Source organism: Anoplopoma fimbria, chromosome 15 (genome assembly GCF_027596085.1).
Source record: "Anoplopoma fimbria isolate UVic2021 breed Golden Eagle Sablefish chromosome 15, Afim_UVic_2022, whole genome shotgun sequence".
NCBI lineage: Eukaryota > Metazoa > Chordata > Actinopteri > Perciformes > Anoplopomatidae > Anoplopoma > Anoplopoma fimbria.
The window spans coordinates 23291922-23315690 of NC_072463.1; the positions used below are offsets into that span (position 1 = coordinate 23291922).

The 23769-nt window shown below is 35.2% G+C and overlaps 1 protein-coding gene across 1 annotated transcript in view; it reads left to right on the forward strand.

Annotated features, from left to right (window-relative positions):
• The first annotated feature begins 7154 nt into the window (after nucleotides 1–7154).
• Nucleotides 7155–23769, forward strand: part of LOC129103854 (brain-enriched guanylate kinase-associated protein) — a 49278-nt gene continuing 32663 nt past the window's right edge. The window contains exons 1-3 of the mRNA XM_054614473.1: nucleotides 7155–7237; nucleotides 8963–9124; nucleotides 10976–11042. Of these exons, the coding sequence (XP_054470448.1) occupies nucleotides 7167–7237; nucleotides 8963–9124; nucleotides 10976–11042 (300 nt within the window). The 5' untranslated portion in view covers nucleotides 7155–7166. The remainder of the gene's footprint in view (nucleotides 7238–8962; nucleotides 9125–10975; nucleotides 11043–23769) is intronic.

Consider the following 23769-nt stretch of genomic DNA (forward strand, 5'->3'; position numbering starts at 1 on the left):
GAAAGGTTATGGAGGGGTGAAGCGAGCAATGAACTGATGGCCTTCGGCTGTGTGTAGATCTGGCGCCCTGATTTTTCAGTCGGGAAACACTATTAGAAAAAGAGCCGAACCCTTTTTGTTAATACATACAGGTACAGCAAAATGAAACATGAAGTCTTAAGCAAGTTTAAATAATTAATGTCCCCTTTTGTAATAACTGCTATCGTTTTTACTGCAAGGGCAGCTATTGTTAAAAAGACAGAAGGAGGTGGAATTTAAGCCGATCTCACAATTGTGCCCTGGGGTAAAATGAGAATTAGGACAGCTGGAGTTGTTTTTCTTGAGGAAGAGGGAAACATCTTTAAAGTAAAAGGTGACTTGAACTTCATTTGACCTGATGAATCAGAAGTCTAGTACTTTGTCAATCTTCAGACCACATTGAAGGAAAAATTCTCTTCATCCTTTACTCAAAAAGAAACTTGCACAATGTCAAGAGAAATCTTTTTAGAACACAGAGTCATATGTAGATAAAAGTGAAAACTCAAGACAACTAATAGTTCAGCTCTTTATTGTCTACATTATTCATGTTTCTTAAAAAGCTTGTTGAATAGAAGGGGAGTTCTGATTCAAACCTATTTTTCTGGGACATGCTGTCTTTCTAGACAAACATTTTGGTTGATTTTATTTCATACACTGACATTGTTGCAACAGGACTGAAAAAAGAAGAAGTTAGTGTTAAGCCCAAGGCTTCAGTCTAATGATCACTGTATGTTTGGTGACTCTTCACAGGAAAACACAACCCGCAATCTGAAGCTATATTTTATCTTTATTTCATCCATTAATGAGGGTCTCCCTCCATCGTTGGACATTTTATATATACTTGCAAAAGGTGAAATGCATAAAGAAATATGATCAACAAATTGAAAGAGACAATAGAGAAATCTCTTAATAACTTAAAACCCAAACCCGACCAGGGATCAAATCTTCAGACAACAACATTACATGAATTTGATCGATTTATTTTGTCTGAACCTTTGTCAGGTCAGAAAAGTTATCTTATAGAGACAGAAAGCTGAAAATAGCTTTTACAAGAACCCTTTGATTAATAAGGAGCTTTAAAAAAACATTCAGAAAACTATTTCTATGTTAGAAAGAATAGATTATTTTATAGAGTACTCCAGCAATTTAGTATTACACATCCATAAAGTCAGGTAACTTGCAAGAGGCAGATTAAAAACATGACTTTTAGTTTATAGTTTGTGTCAAGTTCCAAAGACACTGGATCCCAGACTTTCCATAATGCAACTTTAGACCGTCCTTGCTTTTGAAACAATTCAACAACCAAAACTCCCTCCAGAGCCACAATACATTATCTAATGTGCCTTAACTAGTAAATTGTCTTACACATGTTAAATCACCAGAAGTAAATGCAGTATTTATAATTGCTACCAAAATAATATCTAAAGTCGACAGTTAAACCTGTTGTTAAGCCTGCGTCACCATAAACCAGTCATATCCAGTTTCTCATGTTGTGCTGTGACAGATGGCGATCCAGTCAATGCAAAGATACATTGCACTTTGCAGCATAATAAAGTAGCTTTAAATTAGACTCTGAGGAGCTGTGAGCTGACAGTAGCACACAGTAATAAATATGGTTTGGCAGCAGTAAGTTACAGATGGGGTTGCAATTTACTAAAGCTTCTTTATCATTTAGTCTACTGCCACGTGAAGCTTTTCCATCGAGGCGAAATGGCTTTTATGACACTTAGCTTAATGACACTGAGGTGAAAATGGCATTAACTCACTTGTTGGGGACTGACATAGATAAGCTAATAAGAGGTCTCAATAAACTCATACCAGTCTTAAAATCTTAAAGGATAGATTAACATTTTTTCAAAGTCTGTCTTTAAACAATTGTCAGGAGCTCATCTGAACATTGCGTTGAACATGAATCCTTCTGTTAGATACTGGATAGATGGTGGACAAAGTCTACGATGTGAGGCTTCCACTTTCTGAATTAGTCAAACAGAGGCTACCCAGCTCTGAACTGCAAAAAAAGCTCACCTGTGGTGACTCCTGCTGTGGCTCCCTGGCTGGATTTGATCTGATCAGAAATAGTGTGAAATATGCCGAAAGATTGTCAAGATTGATTGAACGCTTGCTGTTTCCTCTGAAGCCTGTTACATAAACGCACACACCTCTTCCACTCTACACAAATAAAACTTTATTGTTATGACTGACGTGCTATTAAAAAGGACAAGGATACATGAAGGAGCTTGAGGGAGTTTGATGAGTCACGGCGCAGCAAGGGAAACAATGCGGTATCAATTAATTTATCCCCGGGAGCTTTTTGTGTTGGAAAACAGGATTATGGATTAAGCCCGACTGTAAATTTAAACATATTTGCTGCGTGGTTCTGAACTGTGTTTGACATCATGGTCAAGTCCGATACTTCTGTCTGTTACTGTACATCTAGTTCCTGATTTAAACCCTCAAAACAACTACAGTTGATCAATGCAAATGTTATCAATGATAGATGATTTGATATAACTGCAAATAAAAAAATAATACTTCTGGCATTTATTAATTAATAGAAGTTATAGGAGAGCTTTAAAAGTTGTATTAGTTTCAAGGCCAACTTCTTCCTTCTACACACTAAAAGGTTGAGGCTCTTTTGATATGTAGATAGAAACTAGAGGAGGGATAAACAGCGCTCCTCAGTAGAAGCTCTTCAGGCAGCAAACTGTGTTGACTAGTCATCATCATTGCTCTGGTGACTTAATCCGCAGAGCTGTTTTTCTGGCCGCTGGTAGTGGAGAATGCACAAGAGACTGTTGTATTTCTGGAGTCTTGCATCAGAAGAAATACACAACTCAAGTAAAGCCTCAACCATCCTGGTAGACCACACCAAGGAAAATAATAGTTAAATAATGTTGCTAATTATCACCACTTCTGCTTTTGTTTTTGTCTAATTTGGCTTTGAGGCTGCTTTCGTCCTCCTTTTGAATTACACAGCATTTGAGAGACATTTTAGAAATAATTCTGGTTTGCTGCAACTCTGGTCTTATCTTTACATTTTTTTCCTACTGCATAACTTCACATTAAGTTATTGCTCAGGTCTAGGAAGGCAATGGCATTGCTAAAATAAGACAAGTGAGGCAAGAAGCTTAGCCAGTCAGAAAATTGCACAATTGCCCAGGTTAGCCAAACTTCTTTGGAAGAGAACAGAAGGCAAATGGTAAAATTATTACTCATCACAGCTTACTACACAGATGTCCTGGTTCAACTTTACCAGACTTACTTTAGGCGTCCTTTCGAATGAGGCAATATAACCAACATTATGGGTGTGTTCACTTTCTGTTTTCCCTGCAAATAAGGTGGTGAGGCATTTCCTTTGATACTCCCTAGTTTGTTGGTCACTTTCCACCTTGATAACTCACTATCCTTCTCCTTAAGTAGCAGTGTTTGTGCATTACCAAACCTTAATGCATAGTTTTAGGGTAAACTACGTGTTAAAATGGCAAGATGTGTTTTTATGGGGGTGCCAAACTACATTTATCTTGGCCAGACTCAGTAACAACCCAGGGTGTCCATGGGTTATCATTGTTACACTTTGTTTTTTACTGATAAAACAAACTAGATATTGGGTGTTAATCTGTAAACTTTAAATGTAGTGGAAGACAGATTTTGTTACCTTTCAACACAGCAAAGCTAGCTGTTTCCTCCTGTTTCCAGTTTGCAGTGTAGCTAACTTTCTGATTCTGATCTACTGTAGTCTATTTATAACATTAAATCAAATATGAAAGGCTAGCATACGTTCTGTTTGTTTAACTGGTGAGAAGATATTAAAAGAATGAGAAAAAACAATGTTAACTACGCCTACATGCATTTGGTCTGATTTATAAAGTATGTAACGTGTATTTCTTTCAAATAACACATGCATAAATAAGGTTGTGATTTATCTAATATCTTCGAAAGGCTGGGTTTACCTTTTCAAGATAATATCAGACGATGCGAATGGGAGTGACAATGGTCAGGAACTTTCATTTATGTAAAAGGCCTATTATGAAGTGGGTCAGGATGGTTTGCCATTTAAAAAAAAAAAAATGGATCCCCAGAAAAAAGAAAGGCTGGGAAACACTGCTTTAAGCTGGAAAATGAAGGCTTATAGTTTACAGTTGATACGGTGATTGTGTCTCTGTGAGCTGCTCACTTAAGAGCAGACTTCAGGAGGGATGGCACAGAGGCCATTAAAGTTTAACGTCCTCATTTGCTGATTGTGAATAGTATATTTGGTAGGCAGTGGCTACTTCACCCACCTCCCGTAGCTCACTTCTAGTAAATCAACCTGCGGGCACCATTAGGGGCTACGCATTATAGATCCAAGATGGATGCTTGCTGGTTGTGACCTTTAGCAGGTTCCACATTAAGTTTTTTTTCTAAATTAAACTGGAGTCCCTTGACATTGGTACCATGAACGAGAGGAAGTATACAGGCAGAGTGGGAGGTGGAAAATGCCTGAAGTAGGTTATAGTCTGCAGCAGTACAACAAACATTTGTTGTACTCCCTGTAGTGTGCATTGTCTGATTATTGAAACAAGGTGTAACACATTGGGAAATAAGGTTTACTCGTGTATACACCACACTATTACAATTATGAGGGAACACTGTAGAGAGGAAAGTGTGCTTGATTTACATATCTGTTGCTATTTTGAGTTTCTCTGGTAGTGTAGAAACAGCAGTAAGCCTGTCACGAGTTTCTCTGAGGATTTACATTTGTTACTTCATGTAGTAAATGTTTACCTTGCCAACAACACCTGGGTCCTTGAGATCTGCTGTTTATCCCCTTGGGGAGGTGTTAAGATACAGTGAGGGCACAGTGTGTATGCATCGCAGGAAGGTGTGTGGTAATGTCTGTACATGTGAGGATGGGCTCTATAGAACCACACTTCTTTCACTTTCCCTCTGTGACTTGTAGATAATAAAATGGCTACTGCCACCATATTGACATTGAAACGTCCATTGTTTCCTGAGCCAGTGTTGAAGGGAGATTAAAAATAATAAGTAGGGGTGCCACTGGAAATTGCAGCAGGCGACAAAACATTTGTTCCAGTTTGTTGTTGAACTGCCACCCTGCCACTCTGCAGGGACTGATAAGTTATGCTGCTGGTCTCTATTTATGCATTTATGCTTACTTAGCTTTTAAGGACAAGACATAATGCTGTTTAAATGGCAAATATATGCACTTTTGGAAATGTTTGTGGCTCAGTTGTGTTATATATTTGTGGTGGTAAATTGACAGTTCACCAAGCATCGCCCCCACCCTTAAGAAATACTCAAAATTGGATGTGGATGGCTGAAAAGACGACTGTCTTTCAGGTTTTATTAGGAGTAGCAAGCTACATTCAGAAAACTAATGCTACCAGAAGCTTGAAAATAGTTAATTAACATGCATATTCATCTAAAATAGCCTCCTCACTAGTTAATGACCCATAAGACATAAAAATAAAAATAAAGTATGTTGGTGTATTGGATTGGAGTGCTAGTTAGTGATATGAATATGATTAGGAAAAAAGTAAGATCATATATATATTTTGTGTTTAATGTAACACTAGACAGGTTTCATTTATTTTATTGTTTGTATTTTAATACGATACATTTTACTTTAAACATTACCATAGAAAAGGGGGTGAGTGTTTGGCAAACTTAACGGGTTTGGCTGCTGTTGCTAGGGTGAAAACTTGCCCAAATCCAATAAAGAACACCTCAGAGCCACTCCTGTTAGCCAGATCTCTGATATCATCCAGGACCTGCTTCCACACAGTGAGGAAATACTACACAGGGGTTGTGCTATTTGTGAATGGACCTTTAATGTAACCTAACCCCAAGAAATGTAGTTAGCCATTGAACTGCTCCTTGGAAGTAATGCAAGATTAGGTTACTGCAGTTAACTAGTTAGCTCGATGCTTATTTTTTGCAGCTCACGTGATAGCAGATAAGCACAGTGTTTAACCCATTCCTGTAGATTTTTCACATGTGTTTTTGATTTTGGAAAGGCTAAAAGAGACACACCACCTTCCAAACTCGTATTGCTCTAACTACAGCTCGCTACTAGCTGCTTCAACATGTAAGATAAGATAAGATAAGATAATCCTTTATTAGTCCCGCAGCGGGGAAATTTGCATGTGGTGAAATCTAAAGCTTGGCAGGCCATGCTCAGGAGAGGGCTGTAGCAAATGTTTTTCTCTTAAGATCTTACATTTTCAGGTGCAAATATTTGACATTTTCTGATTTGTGACATCACGTTAATAGCTTATAGGCATTGATATCAACAAGACCCTAAAAATGCACCTGCATAATGACATTTTCATCATTCTGGCACCAAGCCTTGCTATTGGCAGGTAGTTAAGTTCTTATGGTGCAGGACCCCTGAGTTCAAGCCCTAGCCCTAGAGCGATTATGAAGGAAGGAAATGGAAACACATACACATTCATCATAACCCTGATTTATAGAGGAATAACCTCTGTGGTCAGCTGGTCAATAACTCACTATTCCATAGGGTCCTGCAGTTTGTGGTTGCTGCATTTAATTGTTCCCAACGAGAGAGAGAAGTAAATGATGAAAAGAAGGCTCAAGTGATAGAAATATTTTAATATTATATCATTCTACAATCAGTGTTGTAGTTTTCTTTAACAGTGTAACTAGTGTTGTTCATATAAAAAAAAAAAGTGTGTGCACATACGAGGATGGATTGCAGAATCATAGGGAGAAAATATTTGTGCATTTATCTGTCAATAGGAAGAACAGAGTCAAGAGTTCTACAGCGCAATAGTTCAAAGTATTGCATGCTATTTATGTTTGTTTGCTGAACTTATCTAATTGAGCCCCCAGCTGTGCTTCGTCCTACCAAACTGGCTCATTTTCTGAATCTACCCAAAAATCTCTGTTTTTGTCTGGAGTCAACAGAACTGAATGTGCTGCTAAATCTGTGGGACTTCAAAGCTGTTTTTCTCTGCTCTCTTGCCAGGGTCATCACAGATAGCCAACCCCTATCTGCCTCCCCAGGCAAGACTTAGAGCTTTCACTGTTGGTTTGTGGTTAGAGTTCAAACTTGGCTTCAACATCCAGCAGACCAGCAGCAGCAGAGGCAACTATACACACATGAGAGCCGAGGCAGAGAGAAAAATATGAAAAAGATATACATTGGCAAAACTGCCCTCAAAACACAGAGAAATGGTTGCAAACATCAGAAAAGAAGGTAAGATGAGTCAGTCTGGGGAGTGTTTTAAACTCTAAACATCAGCCTCATCCATTCATTTTGACTAATAGAATTGGGTTCTCATCAGGAGGTCATGACCATTAAAAAGCCATTAAAAGCATAATGTTGCATCTATTCATTCCCATCATTCATCATCATATCTCTTGTCTTGTATCAGATGACATCTACATCTAAGTTGACGCTCTACTGCACTTAACAAACAAAAGTCCTACACACAAATCTGAACAGAAATAAAATGTAGGAACACCCTAAAAAAAGAATCAATGTCACTCAGACTTAATTAAACTGGCCTTACATAGTGTTAAGAGCCTAGGGCAATTTTCACATTTTAGCTACTTATAATAGCACTCTGGCTCTTTGCCATGTGATTTTACAAAATCACTTGCAGTTGTTAGACAGCGGAGAAGTTGTAAAGATTTTGTGTCCCTTGCGTCAGGCAAGCATAGTGGGCTGAAGCCGCAAACCTCAGCATTTTGGATATACAAACTCTTCAATGACTCATCCATCTGACTGTCTTTATAACATTTATAAAGGAACAATTAAACATTTTGGGAAATACAGTTATACAGCTTTCTTTTCAAGAGAGATTTGAGGACAAATGTAAAAACATGATGATATTGGTAACAGTCACTACACTGTCACTGTGCCACTGCACTTTCACAACAAAATTATTTATTCCCTTAAATTTGGTGCATATTTGTGCTGTTTTTGAACACAACTAGATCATTATTTATTATTCCAATGTCAGGGTCCACGTTAATGTGATTATTTTTGCTTAGCTACTTAAATTCAGACTTCTTAACGCTTGATGAAGACTTGATTAGTGGAGATCTTCAACCAACCCAGATATTAAAGGTAGTGCCTCCCTCGTATTGACACAACACAGTCTATAAGTCTATATGTGGACACCATTTTCTCCTCCTTTATTGCCGGCTTCGTAATTGAGGCTCTGGGCCGAGGTGGACTTGGAGGTGCACTCATTGTGCCTGCTGGTTGGCAGAGCTGAACCATCAAACTTCTCTGTGAGCCAAGTATCCATCAGTCTGGCAAAATGCTAGATCCCCCAGAGCTCCCACAGACCCTGCTCCCCATCACTAGGCTTCCATTATCCCCATCCATTCCCTCAGTCAGTCTCAGTCTGTGTTTTCATCCCCAAAATATTGCTCCCTGACTGGTGTGTTGTTGCTGTTGATGAGGGTGGTGGTGTTGAATCAGTGCTATTGTGGCCCCTCACTCCCTTTCTCTAATGCTCTTTCTGTCCCTTTCATCCTCTTTAAAGCTCACTTGCACACAATACTATGGTCCATTCTATATTTTCTCTTCTATGAATCACCCATGGTCTGTGTCTGGGGTCAAAAAATATTTTCCTATTCTTTCAGAGGTTTAATAGGATGTTGTGTAATAGAATTCACCAGAACACCTATGGGAGCTCCTTTCCGAGCTTTGCTCCCTCCCTGTGAATAGGAAATGATTAGTATTCCTTCTCCATCCATCTCCTCCTCCCCATTGGACCTACTTCTTTCCCCCTGCCTGGGACCTCTCTCACTGCAAACTGAGTTACACTCAAACTACATTTCATCCCAATACCTCCCTCACACAAAAAACACATACACTCTTTACTTCTTACTTTATGGCTTTTCTCTCTGTCTGTGTTTCAGTTTTGTGACTGTGTACTCCTGTTTTTTCTCTCTGCTGCATGTTCAGCTCTTTCCACGACCACAAGGAGGATCTCCGTAAGCGCCTGTCGTACACCACCCACAAACTAGAGATGGTGGAGACAGAGTTTGATTCCACTCGGCAGTACCTCGAGACAGAGCTGCGCCGGGCCCAGGAGGAACTGGAGAAATTTACAGAGAAACTACGCAGGTGTGTGAGCACATGTGGGCATGCCTCTGTGAGCAGTTTTACTTTTGCTCTAATGCAGAACTGTAACTTACCCACACGGAAGAACACCAGCAAAGTCGGGTTGTGTCCACAAGGAAATAAGTTCATAGATGTAGAGGGTTTTCACATGCTGTAACATGTCATTAAAGGCCATGACAGTGTTACCTAGCTCAATCGCAGCGAGTGCACACCTCCACCTAATGCTGACATTCAGTTCAGGAAGTATTGTGCACCTTAGAGGGCATCTGACTATTGTGCATGAGACCAGAACTGAAACGAACTTCGGCATTTTTATTAACTGTAACCATGATTTTATTCTCCCCCTAACTTTAACTATATTGTATTTGCCATGTGCAGATATTGTCAACAGGAAGAATTAAAAAAAAATGTAATCGATCCATCTGTTATCCAGTGTTTTGGAGTATTGTCCAGTATTGCTGATCTTGTAAGCCAATATGTTTGCAACCTTTGTACTTTATTAACTAATTGGCTATTTCTGTCTCCTCAAGGTCTTGGAAGCAATTCACCTTCTTTCTGTGGTCTTCTGTTTGGATAGTTAATTAGCATCTTCATGCATGTACAATGTGCTGTTTAAATTAACTTCAAAGGAGCAGTATTTAACCATCAGAACATTAATATAGCAGCAAACAACTATTATCTATGTAAAGATATAGTGGAGTAACTTCTACTTGAGCAGAGAAGTTCTGTCAGCCATTTCACCGTGGTTTACACTGTTAGCTAAAATGGTGCTAAAGCTGTTGACAGCTGTTAAAAGGAAATGAAAATGCTCCCAATGTTGTATCTTGCACCTTTAAACTCAACCCTGAAGCTTGTAAAGCAGACGTAGGGCCACCTGGCGGACGAGGGGTCTGTCATAACCTGAGTGTGATCGTCTTAGGCTGTGCACAAATTCTATCTTTTTTCTTTATGATTGGCACAACCTAATCCCAACCCTCTTGTCCTAATTTTAACCATCTGAATGATAGGCAGAGCTTGTTGAAGACAGAGACTGGTGCATAACAAACTCAGGACTTACGCTCCTTTTGAATGAGTAACAGCACTCAAGCTGTTGCTCATAATGGCTGCTTTTGTTTATTCTCCATCAATCAGTGAACCATTTTCTTTTGGTGCCACTCCTTCATTCTCATTTACGCTCCCTCTGTGCCAGCTCAAATCTCTTTCAGGTCTTTGTTTTATTATGTGTCTGTGCTTCTTGTCTCCCCTGCCCACTCTCCATATCTGTCTGGTTAATGGAGCCATAAATGCTGGTTTATCAACACTCTCTTAGGCTTGCTAGCTAATTTGAAAATGCGCTACTGAACTGAGAGCTGACATGATAAAAAACACCAGGAACAAGTTAACAAATAGAGAGGAGAGGTCCTGTTCCATTAAGCTCACTAATGGACTGGAGGTCTACCAAACAGCAATAGTGACGAGATATTTAATAGGAGAAATACAAGAGAAAAATAACGTTAGTCTTAAGCTGAAGACTAAGAGTCAGTGCTAAGGGTCTGCTTATGTATGTTTACTGACTTCCTATCATAAAATATGAATATTTCATAGTATCTCCTGCTGTGGCACTTAAACATAAACTTTGGCTCAGTAGATTTTTATCCTCAGTGATCTCCAAACCTGAGATAGTACATCCTGCAAAAGCCGCCCCATATTCTCTGTCACTACCCTGATGTATTCATTTATTTATTTCTCTGTCTAAAATTAAATTGAGATTACTGGTGCTAATTTAGCTGTATGAACAGTAACATACTCTGACATTTTCATTTGCTTTGGTATGTATTCAAATCAGGCCATAATGATTCTTCTCTGTTCTTTTAGGATTCAGAGTAGCTATGCAGCTCTTCAGAGGATCAACCAGGATTTGGAGGACAAGATGCACAGGACGGTAAGAGACTAATCCTGAGGTGTTTGCAGTTGTAACCTTACATTGTCTAAAACTATCATATCAGTTTTATCCAAAAATCTGTAAAACTTACTCAACCAAAATAATACCTTGTTTTATAATAGTCAGGTGCAAGAAAACATTTAAGGTTCATGTTTTCTTGCACCTGACAATTACAAATCGACAGTACCGACAAACTATACTATGACTTTTTATAACATGCTATACTATGTCTTTCTTCGACAGCTATGCTATGAATTTTTAGACATAGTATACTATGACTTTTTATGACTTTCATTTGACATGCTATACTATGACATTATTTGACATGCTTTACTATGACTTTTTTCCAAAATATTTAACTTAACTTTTATGACTTTTTTTGACATGCTACACTATGACCTTTATTAAGATACTAAACTATGACTTATTTTTTACACAGACTTCATGATGTTTTTTTCACATCCCATACTATACCTTTTCTTGGCATACTATACTAAGACTTTTTTCAGCATGCTTTACGATGACTTTTTTTCAACAAAACTATACTATGACTTTTTACAGAAACCAATACTATGATTTTTTATGACTTTCCTTTGACATGCTATGCTATGACTTTTTTCATGACTTTTTCGACATGCAATAGTATGACTTCTTTCATGACTTTCTTGACCAGCTATGCAATAGTATGACTTTTTTCGTGAATTTTTCAACATCATACAGCTGTGGCACATACAATAGTATGCTTTTGTCCATGCAACCACAGGTTGCAAGGTTGAACCCTTTTCTCTTGACTTTTTTCATGACTTTATTCGACATGCAATAGTATGACTTTTTTCATGACTTTATTCGACATGCAATAGTATGACTTTTTTCGTGAATTTTTTCAACATACAATAGTTGACTTTTTTCGACATGCAATAGTATGACTTCTTTCATGACTTTTTTCGACATGCAATAGTATGACTTTTTTCGACATGCAATAGTATGACTTTTTTCATGACTTTATTCGACATGCAATAGTATGACTTTTTTCGACATGCAATAGTATGACTTTTTTCATGATTTATTTCGACATGCAATAGTATGACTTCTTTCATGATTTATTTCGACATGCAATAGTATGACTTTTTTCATGATTTTTTTCAACATACAATAGTATGACTTTTTTCATGACTTTATTCGACATGCAATAGTATGACTTTTTTCATGACTTTTTCGACATGCAATAGTATGACTTTTTTCATGACTTTTTCAACATGCTGTGGCACACGATGTAGAGCGCTTGTCCTGCAACACAAGGTTGGAGGTTCGAACCCCTCTGAAGTCAACGTGTCGAAATGTCCTTGAGCAAGACATCTAACCCCAAAGTTGCTCCCCGTGTGCTTCATAGCAGCCCACTGCTCTTCCGGGATGGGTTAAATGCAGAGAATTGTAATTTCCCAATTGTGGGACTAATAAAGGCTTAATTATTATGACATGAATTTTTTTTAGTATGACATGCATGCAATAGTATGACTTTTTTCATGACATGATTTTTTTCATGACTTTTTTTATGATTTTTTCGACATGCAATAGTATGACTTCTTTCATGTTTTTTCGACTAGCTATACCATACAGCTGTGGCACACGAGGTAGAGCGCTTGTCCTTAACCACAACGTTGGTGGTTCGAATCTCTACGTCAACATGCCCGAGGTGTCCTTGAGCAAGACACCTAACCCCAAACTTGCTCCCCGGGTTTTTCTTAGACAGCCCAATGCTCCTCCGGGATGACTTTTTTCGATATACTATAATATTTCTTTTTTCATGACTTTTTCGACATGCAATAGTATGACTTTTTTCATGAATTTTTAGCCCAATTAATAGTATGACTTTTTTCATGACTTTTTTCGACATGCAATAGTATGACTTTTTTTCATGACTTTTTTCAACATGCTGTGGCACACGAGGTAGAGCGCTTGTCCTGCAAACACAAGATTGGAGGTTCGAACCCCTCTAAAGTCAACGTGTCGAGATGTCCTTGAGCAAGACATCTAACCCCAAAGTTGCTCCCCGTGTGCTTCATAGCAGCCCACTGCTCTTCCGGGATGGGTTAAATGCAGAGAATTGTAATTTCCCAATTGTGGGACTAATAAAGGCTTAATTATTATGACTTTTTTCATGAATTTTTTCAACATGCAATAGTATGACTTTTTTTCATGACTTTTTTTTTCGACATGCAATAGTATGACTTTTTTCATGATTTTTTCGACATGCAATAGTATGACTTTTTTCGACATGCATAGTATGACTTTTTTCGACATGCAATAGTATGACTTTTTTCATGAATTTTTTCAACATACAATAGTATGACTTTTTTCGACATGCAATAGTATGACTTCTTTCATGATTTATTTCGACATGCAATAGTATGACTTTTTTCATGACTTTTTCAATAGTATTTTTTTTATGATTTTTTCGACATGCAATAGTATGACTTTTTCATGATTTTTTTCAACATGCAATAGTATGACATGATTTTTTTCGACATACAATAGTATGACTTTTTTCATGACTTTTTTCGACATGCAATAATGACTTTTTTCATGACTTTTTTCGACATGCAATAGTATTTTTTTTTTCATGACTTTTTTCAACATGCAATAATAGTATGACTTTTTTCATGACTTTTTTCAACATGCTGTGGCACACGAGGTAGAGCGCTTGTCCTGCAAACACAAGGTTGGAGGTTCGAACCCCTCTAAAGTCAACGTGCTGAGATGTCCTTGAGCAAGACATCTAACCCCAAAGTTGCTCCCCGTGTGCTTCATAGCAGCCCACTGCTCTTCCGGGATGGGTTAAATGCAGAGAATTGTAATTTCCCAATTGTGGGACTAATAAAGGCTTAATTATTATGACTTTTTTCATGACTTTTTTCGACATGCAATAGTATGACTTTTTTCATGACTTTTTTCGACATGCAATAGTATGACTTTTTTCATGACATGCAATAGTATGACTTTTTCATGACTTTTTCGACATGCAATAGTATGACTTTTTTCATGACTTTTTTCGACATGCAATAGTATGACTTTTTTCATGATTTTATTCGACATGCAATAGTATGACTTTTTTTCGACATGCAATAGTATGACTTTTCCATGACTTTTTTCGACATGCAATAGTATGACTTTTTTCATGACTTTTTTCGACATGCAATAGTATGACTTTTTTCATGACTTTTTTCGACATGCAATAGTATGACTTTTTTTTTTTTTCGACATGCAATAGTATGACATGCAATTTTTCGACATGCAATAGAATGACTTTTTTCGACATGCAATAGTATGACTTTTTTCATGACTTTTTTCGACATGCAATAGTATGACTTTTTTCGACATGCAATAGTATGACTTTTTTCGACATGCAATAGTATGACTTTTTTTCATGACTTTTTTCGACATGCAATAGTATGACTTTTTTCATGACTTTTTTCACATGCAATAGTATGACTTTTTTCATGAATTTTTTCGACATGCAATAGTATGACTTTTTTCATGAATTTTTCGACATGCAATAGTATGACTTTTCCATGACTTTTTTCGACATGCAATAGTATGACTTTTTTCATGATTTTATTCGACATGCAATAGTATGACTTTTTTCATGACTTTTTTCGACATGCTGTGGCACACGATGTAGAGCGCTTGTCCTGCAAACACAAGGTTGGAGGTTCGAACCCCTCTAAAGTCAACGTGCTGAGATGTCCTTGAGCAAGACATCTAACCCCAAAGTTGCTCCCCGTGTGCTTCATAGCAGCCCACTGCTCTTCCGGGATGGGTTAAATGCAGAGAATTGTAATTTCCCAATTGTGGGACTAATAAAGGCTTAATTATTGTGACTTTATTCATGAATTTTTTCGACATACAATAGTATGACTTTTTTCATGAATTTTTCGACATGCAATAGTATGACTTTTCCATGACTTTTTTCGACATGCTATACTATGACTTTCATGTTTTTTTTTCATGACTTTTTCGACATGCAATAGTATGACTTTTTTCATGACTTTTTTCGACATGCAATAGTATGACTTTTTTCGACATGCAATAGTATGACTTTTTTCATGATTTTTTTCGACATGCAATAGTATGACTTTTTTAATGACTTTTTTCGACATGCAATAGTATGACTTCTTTCATGATTTTATTCGACATGCAATAGTATGACTTGTTTCATTTTTCGACATGCAATAGTATGACTTTTTTCGACATGCAATAGTATGACTTTTTTCATGACTTTTTTCGACATGCAATAGTATGACTTCTTTCATGACTTTTTTCGACATGCAATAGTATGACATGATTTTTTCGACATGCAATAGTATGACTTTTTTCATGATTTTTTCGACATGCAATAGTATGACTTTTTCATGATTTTTTCGACATGCAATAGTATGACTTTTTTCATGACTTTTTTCGACATACAATAGTATGACTTTTTTCATGATTTTTTCGACATGCAATAGTATGACTTTTTTCATGACTTTTTTCGACATGCAATAGTATGACTTTTTTCATGACTTTTTTCAACAATAGTAGTATGACTTTTTTCATGATTTTTTCATGACTTTTTTCGACATGCAATAGTATGACTTTTTTCGACATGCAATAGTATGACTTTTTTCATGACTTTTTTCGACATGCAATAGTATGACTTTATTCATGACTTTTTCGACATGCAATAGTATGACTTTTTTTATGACTTTTTTCGACATGCAATAGTATGACTTTTTTCATGACTTTTTTCGACATGCAATAGTATGACTTTTTTCATGACTTTATTCGACATGCAATAGTATGACTTTTTCGACATGCATAGTATGACTTTTTTCATGACTTTTTCGACATGCAATAGTATGACTTTTTTCGACATGCAATAGTATGACTTCTTTCATGACTTTTTTCGACATACAATAGTATGACTTCTTTCATGACTTTTTTCGACATGCAATATATGACTTTTTTATGACTTTTTCGACATGCAATAGTATGACTTTTTTATGACTTTTTCGACATGCAATAGTATGACTTTTTTTTTTCGACATGCAATAGTATGACATGACTTTTTTCGACATGCAATAGTATGACTTTTTTCATGATTTTTTTCGACATGCAATAGTATGACTTTTTTCATGACTTTTTTCAACATACAATAGTATGACTTCTTTCATGATTTTTTCGACATGCAATAGTATGACTTTTTTCATGACTTTTTTCGACATGCAATAGTATGACTTTTTTCATGACTTTTTTCGACATGCAATAGTATGACTTTTTTCGACATCCAATAGTATGACTTTTTTCATGATTTATTTCGACATGCAATAGTATGACTTGTTTCATGACTTTTTTCGACATGCAATAGTATGACTTTTTTCTTGACTTTTTTCAACATACAATAGTATGACTTTTTCGACATGCAACAGTATGACTTTTTTCATGACATGCAATAGTATGACTTTTTTCATGACTTTTTTCAACATGCTGTGGCACACGAGGTAGAGCGCTTGTCCTGCAAACACAAGGTTGGAGGTTCGAACCCCTCTAAAGTCAACGTGCTGAGATGTCCTTGAGCAAGACATCTAACCCCAAAGTTGCTCCCCGTGTGCTTCATAGCAGCCCACTGCTCTTCCGGGATGGGTTAAATGCAGAGAATTGTAATTTCCCAATTGTGGGACTAATAAAGGCTTAATTATTATGACTTTTTTCATGAATTTTTTCGACATGCAATAGTATGACTTTTTTCATGACTTTTTTCGACATGCAATAGTATGACTTTTTTCATGACTTTTTTCGACATGCAATAGTATGACTTTTTTCTTGACTTTTTTCGACATGCAATAGTATGACTTTTTTTCAACATACAATAGTATGACTTTTTCGACATGCAACAGTATGACTTTTTTCATGACTTTTTTCGACATGCAATAGTATGACTTTTTTTGACTTTTTCGACATGCAATAGTATGACTTTTTTCATGACTTTTTTCGACATGCAATAGACTTTTTATGACTTTTTCGACATGCAATAGTATGACTTTTTTCATGACTTTTTTCGACATGCAATAGTATGACTTTTTTCATGACTTTTTTCGACATGCAATAGTATGACTTTTTTCATGATTTTTTCGACATACAATAGTATGACTTTTTTCATGACTTTTTTCGACATGCAATAGTATGACTTTTTTCGACATGCAATAGTATGACTTTTTTGACTTTTTCGACATGCAATAGTATAACTTTTTTCGACATGCAATAGTATGACTTTTTTCATGAATTTTTTCAACATACAATAGTATGACTTTTTTCATGACTTTTTTCGACATGCAATAGTATGACTTTTTTCATGACTTTTTCGACATACAATAGTATGACTTTTTTCATGACTTTTTTCGACATGCAATAGTATGACTTTTTTCATGACTTTTTTCGACATGCAATAGTATGACTTTTTTCATGAATTTTTCGACATGCAATAGTATGACTTTTTTTATGACTTTTTTCGACATGCAATAGTATGACTTTTTTCATGACTTTTTTCGACATGCAATAGTATGACTTTTTTTTTTCGACATGCAATAGTATGACTTTTTTCATGACTTTTTTCGACATGCAATAGTATGACTTTTTCATGACTTTTTTCAACATACAATAGTATGACTTTTTTCATGACTTTTTTCGACATGCAATAGTATGACTTTTTTCGACATGCAATAGTATGACTTTTTTCATGAATTTTTTCGATATACAATAGTATGACTTTTTTCATGACTTTTTTCGACATGCAATAGTATGACTTTTTTCATGACTTTTTTCGACATACAATAGTATGACTTTTTTCAACATACAATAGTATGCATGACTTTTTTCGACATGCAAGTATGTATGACTTTTTTCGACATGCAATAGTATGACTTTTTTCATGACTTTTTTCAACATGCAATAGTATGACTTTTTTCATGACTTTTTTCGACATGCAATAGTATGACTTTTTTAGAGCGCTTGTCCTGCAAACACAAGGTTGGAGGTTCGAACCCCTCTAAAGTCAACGTGCTGAGATGTCCTTGAGCAAGACATCTAACCCCAAAGTTGCTCCCAGGTTTTTTTCATAGCAGCCCACTGCTCTTCCGGGATGGGTTAAATGCAGAGAATTGTAATTTCCCAATTGTGGGACTAATAAAGGCTTAATTATTATGACTTTTTTCATGAATTTTTTCGACATGCAATAGTATGACTTTTTTCATGACTTTTTTCGACATGCAATAGTATGACTTTTTTCATGACTTTTTTCGACATGCAATAGTATGACTTTTTTCAACATGCAATAGTATGACTTTTTTCGACATGCAATAGTATGACTTTTTTCATGACTTTTTTCAACATGCAATAATAGTATGACTTTTTTCATGACTTTTTTCGACATGCAATAGAATGACTTTTTTCGACATGCAATAGTATGACTTTTTTCATGACTTTTTTCGACATGCAATAGTATGACTTTTTTCATGACTTTTTTCGACATACAATAGTATGACTTTTTTCATGACTTTTTTCAACATGCAATAGTATGACTTTTTTCGACATGCAATAGTATGACTTTTTTCGACATGCAATAGTATGACTTTTTTCATGACTTTTTTCGACATACAATAGTATGACTTTTTCATGACTTTTTTTCGACATGCAATAGTATGACTTTTTTCGACATACAATAGTATGACTTTTTTCATGACTTTTTTCGACATACAATAGTATGACTTTTTTCATGACTTTTTTCGACATGCAATAGTATGACTTTTTTCATGACTTTTTTCATGACTTTTTTTTTTTTCGACATGCAATAGTATGACTTTTTTCATGAATTTTTCGACATGCAATAGTATGACTTTTTTCATGAATTTTTCGACATGCAATAGTATGACTTTTCCATGACTTTTTTCGACATGCTATACTATGACTTTTTTCGACATGCAATCATGACTTTTTCGACATGCAATAGTATGACTTTTTTCGACATGCAATAGTATGACTTTTTTCATGACTTTTTTCGACATACAATAGTATGACTTTTTTCATGAATTTTTCGACATACAATAGTATGACTTTTTTCATGACTTTTTTCGACATACAATAGTATGACTTTTTTCATGACTTTTTTCGACATGCAATAGTATGACTTTTTTCATGACTTTTTTCGACATACAATAGTATGACTTTTTCATGATTTTTTCGACATGCAATAGTATGACTTTTTTCATGACTTTTTTCGACATGCAATAGTATGACTTTTTTCATGACTTTTTTCAACATGCAATAATAGTATGACTTTTTTCATGACTTTTTTCGACATGCTGTGGCACACGATGTAGAGCGCTTGTCCTGCAAACACAAGGTTGGAGGTTCGAACCCCTCTAAAGTCAACGTGCTGAGATGTCCTTGAGCAAGACATCTAACCCCAAAGTTGCTCCCCGTGTGCTTCATAGCAGCCCACTGCTCTTCCGGGATGGGTTAAATGCAGAGAATTGTAATTTCCCAATTGTGGGACTAATAAAGGCTTAATTATTATGACTTTTTTCATGACTTTTTTCGACATACAATAGTATGACTTTTTTCATGAATTATTTTTTTCGACATACAATAGTATGACTTTTTTCATGACTTTTTTCGACATACAATAGTATGACTTTTTTCATGACTTTTTTCGACATACAATAGTATGACTTTTTTCATGACTTTTTTTTGACATGCAATAGTATTTTTTTCGACATGCAATAGTATGACTTTTTTCATGACTTTTTTCGACATGCAATAGTATGACTTTTTTCGACATGCAATAGTATGACTTTTTTCGACATGCAATAGTATGACTTTTTTCGACATGCAATAGTATGACTTTTTTCATGAATTTTTTCGACATGCAATAGTATGACTTTTTTCATGACTTTTTTCGACATGCAATAGTATGAATTTTTTCGACATACAATAGTATGACTTTTTTCATGAATTTTTTCGACATACAATAGTATGACTTCTTTCATGATTTTTTTCGACATGCAATAGTATGACTTTTTCATGACTTTTTTCGACATACAATAGTATGACTTTTTTCATGACTTTTTTCGACATGCAATAGTATGACTTTTTTCATGAATTTTTCAACATGCAATAGTATGACTTGTTTCATGACTTTTTTCGACATGCAATAGTATGACTTTTTTTCATGACTTTTTTCATTTTTTCGACATGCAATAGTATGACTTTTTTCGACATGCAATAGTATGACTTTTTTCATGAATTTTTTCGACATGCAATAGTATGACTTTTTTCATGAATTTTTTCGACATACAATAGTATGACTTTTTTCATGACTTTTTTCGACATGCAATAGTATGACTTTTTTCATGAATTTTTCGACATGCAATAGTATGACTTTTTTCATGAATTTTTCGACATGCAATAGTATGACTTTTTTCGACATGCAATAGTATGACTTTTTCATGACTTTTTCGACATGACTTTTTCGACATGCAATAGTATGACTTTTTTCGACATGCAATAGTATGACTTTTTTCATGATTTTTTCGACATACAATAGTATGACTTTTTTCATGACTTTTTTCGACATGCAATAGTATGACATTTTTTCGACATGCAATAGTATGACTTTTTTCATGACTTTTTCGACATGCAATAGTATGACTTTTTTCGACATGCAATAGTATGACTTTTTTCATTTTTTTCGACATACAATAGTATGACTTTTTTTTTTTCGACATGCAATAGTATGACTTCTTTCATGACTTTTTTCGACATACAATAGTATGACTTTTTTTATGACTTTTTTCGACATGCAATAGTATGACTTTTTTTCGACATGCAATAGTATGACTTTTTTCGACATACAATAGTATGACTTTTTTCATGAATTATTTCGACATACAATAGTATGACTTCTTTCATGATTTTTTCGACATGCAATAGTATGACTTTTTTCATGACTTTTTTCGACATGCAATAGTATGACTTTTTTCGACATGCAATAGTATGACTTTTTTCGACATGCAATAGTATGACTTTTTTTTTTCATGACTTTTTTCAACATGCTGTGGCACACGATGTAGAGCGCTTGTCCTGCAAACACAAGGTTGGAGGTTCGAACCCCTCTAAAGTCAACGTGCTGAGATGTCCTTGAGCAAGACATCTAACCCCAAAGTTGCTCCCAGTTTTTTTCATAGCAGCCCACTGCTCTTCCGGGATGGGTTAAATGCAGAGAATTGTATTTTCCCAATTGTGGGACTAATAAAGGCTTAATTATTATGACTTTTTTCATGAATTTTTTCGACATACAATAGTATGACTTTATTCATGAACTTTTTTTTTCGACATACAATAGTATGACTTTTTTCATGACTTTTTTCGACATGCAATAGTATGACTTTTTTCATGACTTTTTTCAACATGCAATAGTATGACTTTTTTCGACATGCAATAGTATGACTTTTTTCGACATGCAATAGTATGACTTTTTTCATGACTTTTTTCGACATGCAATAGTATGACTTTTTTCATGACTTTTTTCAACATACAATAGTATGACTTTTTCGACATGCAATAGTATGACTTTTTTCATGACTTTTTTCGACATGCAATAGTATGACTTCTTTCATGATTTTATTCGACATGCAATAGTATGACTTTTTCATGACTTTTTTCGACATGCAATAGTATGACTTTTTTCAACATGAATAGTATTTTTTTGGACATGCAATAGTATGACTTTTTCATTTTTCGACATGCAATAGTATGACTTTTTTCATGACTTTTTTCGACATACAATAGTATGACTTTTTTCATGACTTTTTTCGACATGCAATAGTATGACTTTTTTCATGACTTTTTCGACATGCAATAGTATGACTTTTTTCATGACTTTTTTCGACATGCAATAGTATGACTTTTTTCATGACTTTTTTCGACATGCAATAGTATGACTTTTTTCATGACTTTTTTCGACATGCAATAGTATGACTTTTTTCATGACTTTTTTCGACATGCAATAGTATGACTTTTTTCATGACTTTTTCGACATGCAATAGAATGACAATAGAATTTTTTCGACATGCAATAGTATGACTTTTTTCATGACTTTTTTCGACATGCAATAGTATGACTTCTTTCATGATTTTTTTCGACATACAATAGTATGACTTTTTTCATGACTTTATTCGACATGCAATAGTATGACTTTTTTCGACATGCAATAGTATGACTTTTTTCATGAATTTTTCGACATGCAATAGTATGACTTTTTTTATGACTTTTTTCGACATGCAATAGTATGACTTCTTTCATGACTTTTTTCAACATGCAATAGTATGACTTTTTTTTTCAACATGCAATAGCATGACTTTTTTTTTCGACATGCAATAGTATGACTTTTTTCGACATGCAATAGTATGACTTTTTTCATGACTTTTTTCAACATGCAATAGTATGACTTTTTTCATGACTTTTTTCGACATGCTGTGGCACACGATGTAGAGCGCTTGTCCTGCAAACACAAGGTTGGAGGTTCGAACCCCTCTAAAGTCAACTTTGCTGAGATGTCCTTGAGCAAGACATCTAATCCCAAAGTTGCTCCCCGTGTGCTTCATAGCAGCCCACTGCTCTTCCGGGATGGGTTAAATGCAGAGAATTGTAATTTCCCAATTGTGGGACTAATAAAGGCTTAATTATTATGACTTTTTTCATGATTTTTTCGACATGCAATAGTATGACTTTTTTCATGAATAGTATTTTTCGACATGCAATAGTATGACTTCTTTCATGACTTTTTTCGACATGCAATAGTATGACTTTTTCAACATACAATAGTATGACTTTTTTCGACATGCAATAGTATGACTTTTTTCATGACTTTTTTCGACATGCAATAGTATGACTTTTTTCATGACTTTTTTCGACATGCAATAGAATGACTTTTTTCGACATGCAATAGTATGACTTTTTTCATGACTTTTTTCGACATGCAATAGTATGACTTTTTCATGATTTTTTCGACATACAATAGTATGACTTCTTTCATGACTTTTTTCGACATGCAATAGTATGACTTTTTTCGACATGCAATAGTATGACTTTTTTGGACATGCAATAGTATGACTTTTTTCATGACTTTTTTCGACATACAATAGTATGACTTTTTTCATGACTTTTTTCGACATGCAATAGTATGACTTTTTTCATGACTTTTTTCGACATACAATAGTATGACTTTTTTCATGACTTTTTCGACATGCAATAGTATGACTTTTTTCATGACTTTTTTCGACATGCAATAGTATGACTTTTTTCATGACTTTTTTCGACATGCAATAGTATGACTTTTTTCATGACTTTTTTCGACATGCAATAGTATGACTTTTTTCATGACTTTTTTCGACATGCAATAGAATGACTTTTTTCGACATGCAATAGTATGACTTTTTTCATGACTTTTTTCGACATGCAATAGTATGACTTTTTTCTTTCAATATGACTTTTTTCGACATACAATAGTATGACTTTTTTCATGATTTATTTCGACATGCAATAGTATGACTTTTTTCGACATGCAATAGTATGACTTTTTTCATGATTTATTTCGACATACAATAGTATGACTTTTTTCATGATTTTTTCGACA